This window comes from Lactuca serriola, chromosome 6 (assembly GCF_051521515.1).
Source record: "Lactuca serriola cultivar US96UC23 chromosome 6, Lser_US96UC23_V15, whole genome shotgun sequence".
Classification (NCBI taxonomy): Eukaryota; Viridiplantae; Streptophyta; class Magnoliopsida; order Asterales; family Asteraceae; genus Lactuca; species Lactuca serriola.
In genome coordinates, this window is record NC_136413.1 from 159,469,718 (window position 1) to 159,471,892 (window position 2,175).

Here is a 2,175-nt window from a genome sequence, read left to right on the forward strand (position 1 = left end):
TCTCCATTGTTATGTAGTCGTCCCTAATTCTTATTTTATCTTCCATATGGTCCTTTTGCCTACCAAGTTCTATCATTTCTGCATCCTTGTCAGCAAGCCATTTTTCAGACAGTTTGAGATTCCTCTTAGTTTTTTTATCCATTCCTCACGATCTTTGATTTTTTTTTTTGTAATCGCCATCCTTTTCTCAACATCTTTGCACTCCGCCGCAATGAGGTCACGACGTTCAGTGAGAGCCCGAGACGAGTCTTTATCTTTTTTTGTTGTTCTTCAGCCCATTGTAGTTGTTGCAAAGTATCCTCCGACATATATGACTCTCTTAAATTTGGTGATGGTGCAAGAAAAGGGTCGATCGGATCACAATACAAACAATCAACTTTGTTGCACGAGCAAATATAAAAAGATGAAGATGAAGTCATTTGAAATTTAAAAAAAAATTATAACTCTATACGAAAAATCCGACGACCATCCATGACTATATATAGCCCCTTCCACTCCGCAGAGAGCTGTTGTCCGTCCGCAGAGGTTTTTGTCAGTCTACATTACTGCGTTTGTGAGTTCGCATAGTTTTTTGTCTAGTCGTTGTGATGCATACATTACAATTATGAGAATACAATTATTTATTTAAAGGTAAACATTTTTATTAAAAAGTAAAGAACCCCAACAGACCATTACAAGTACGGTTAACATAGAACTGAATACAAACTAATATTCGTTGTGATCCATACAATAAAGTTCAATTGAATTGGCGTGGAGGTAAGACCACAACACTTTCGACTGGGTTTTCCCAATGCCTAAGGGTTGGAATATGATTGACCGTCTCAGTTTGATAAGCATTTCGATACACCGCTGTACTTAACTTTAAATTTACCATTTGATGGATTTCTGCAATTTCGAGTCTGTGTAGTGAAACTATAGCATGCTCACAAGGTATACCGCATTTTTGCCATTTACCGCAACTACAAATACCATGGTCTAATTGGACATATTCAGTTGTTGAATACTTAGTCACTTCATATCTATTGCCAACAATATGCATAGTCCTACAACCATCCGAGTGGATAAATCTTTTATGAATCACCTTAAGTGCATAAGGGGTTAAAAGATTATGGAAATCCCCTGTGAAATGAACTGAATCAATAAAAAAAACTTAAAATGTCATAACATATAATAACATATCAATTCACCATTTTAATGATGTCATAACTTATAATTACCTCCAAACACAGCACGTCGAAGATACACTTCTTGCATCGAGTCATGAACCATTTCAATGATTGTTGTTATCGGAAACTCGCGCATGTTTGTTTTAAACCAATTGACAACATCGGGAATGTCAATGAATTTAACATTGAAACGTACTCTTGGAAAACAAGCTCGTACCCATTTTGCAATGGGAATAATTCAAGCCAATGAAGATCATTCCCATTAACCTCCTTTTTTAAATTGTTCAAACATGCATAAAATTGAGATAAATTATACGCTTTACACGTCTTCTAGAACAACTGCTCTACGACTGTATTGCTTCCGATGGAAGCCCGTATTTTCTCGGCTATATTTTTACAACAATAGCCATGATATGAATCAGGGTAGACTCTGTGGACTGCAAAGTCTATAGAATCAGACATATGGCTTATGAAACCAAATTCTGTATTGTCACCTAAACAGTCTTTAAGCCTCCTCATGAACCATAACCATGAATTGTCACAGTTTATGGTTCCCAAGGCAAACGCTATGAGAAGGGGTTCATGATTTCCATCTAAAGCAACAACAATGTACATGGATGTTACATACGCCTCAATTAGAGGTACTTGACCAATGAATATGATTGGTATCATAGACGTGAGAAATGTACGAATTTCTAAGTCAACATAAGAATATTAGGCATATAACAACTTGAAATAACTAAATATTTATTTACTATAATGGACTACATACCACGCATCCCAATTCCACGAAACAAATTTGGAAACGATTGTACGGATCTTTCGTAATGTACGTGTAGGTGTTAGGATTGCTTATTTGCAGATTATGGAAAAAAGTCGGTAGGCTGGAGAAACTTTTCCTTAATACCTGATTGACTGAACTCATTTTCACAACTTTCGACACCTTGAAATTTTCGTCATGGTTTTCCAATTTATAAGGAATTAGTATACATTATTCCGCAGAACTTAC

General features: G+C 35.9%; 1 protein-coding gene across 1 annotated transcript; it reads right to left on the reverse strand.

Annotated features, from left to right (window-relative positions):
• Positions 1-736: 736 nt before the first annotated feature.
• Positions 737-1,302, reverse strand: LOC145060319 (uncharacterized). Its single transcript, XM_079008009.1, has 2 exons — positions 1,218-1,302; positions 737-1,131 (listed from the first exon to the last, which is right to left on the reverse strand). Exons 1-2 carry the CDS (start codon positions 1,300-1,302, stop codon positions 737-739), a joined length of 480 nt encoding a protein of 159 aa, XP_078864135.1.
• Positions 1,303-2,175: the final 873 nt, after the last annotated feature.

What these genes read in the sequence shown, in the direction of transcription:
- LOC145060319 (XM_079008009.1), bottom strand. Translation starts at nt 1,302, where the DNA reads ATGCGCGAGTTTCCGATAACAACAATCATTGAAATGGTTCATGACTCG. An exon ending in TCGACGTGCTGTGTTTGGAG is followed by an intron (nt 1,132 to 1,217) that starts GTAATTATAAGT and finishes TTATTGATTCAG; the next exon opens with TTCATTTCACAGGGGATTTC.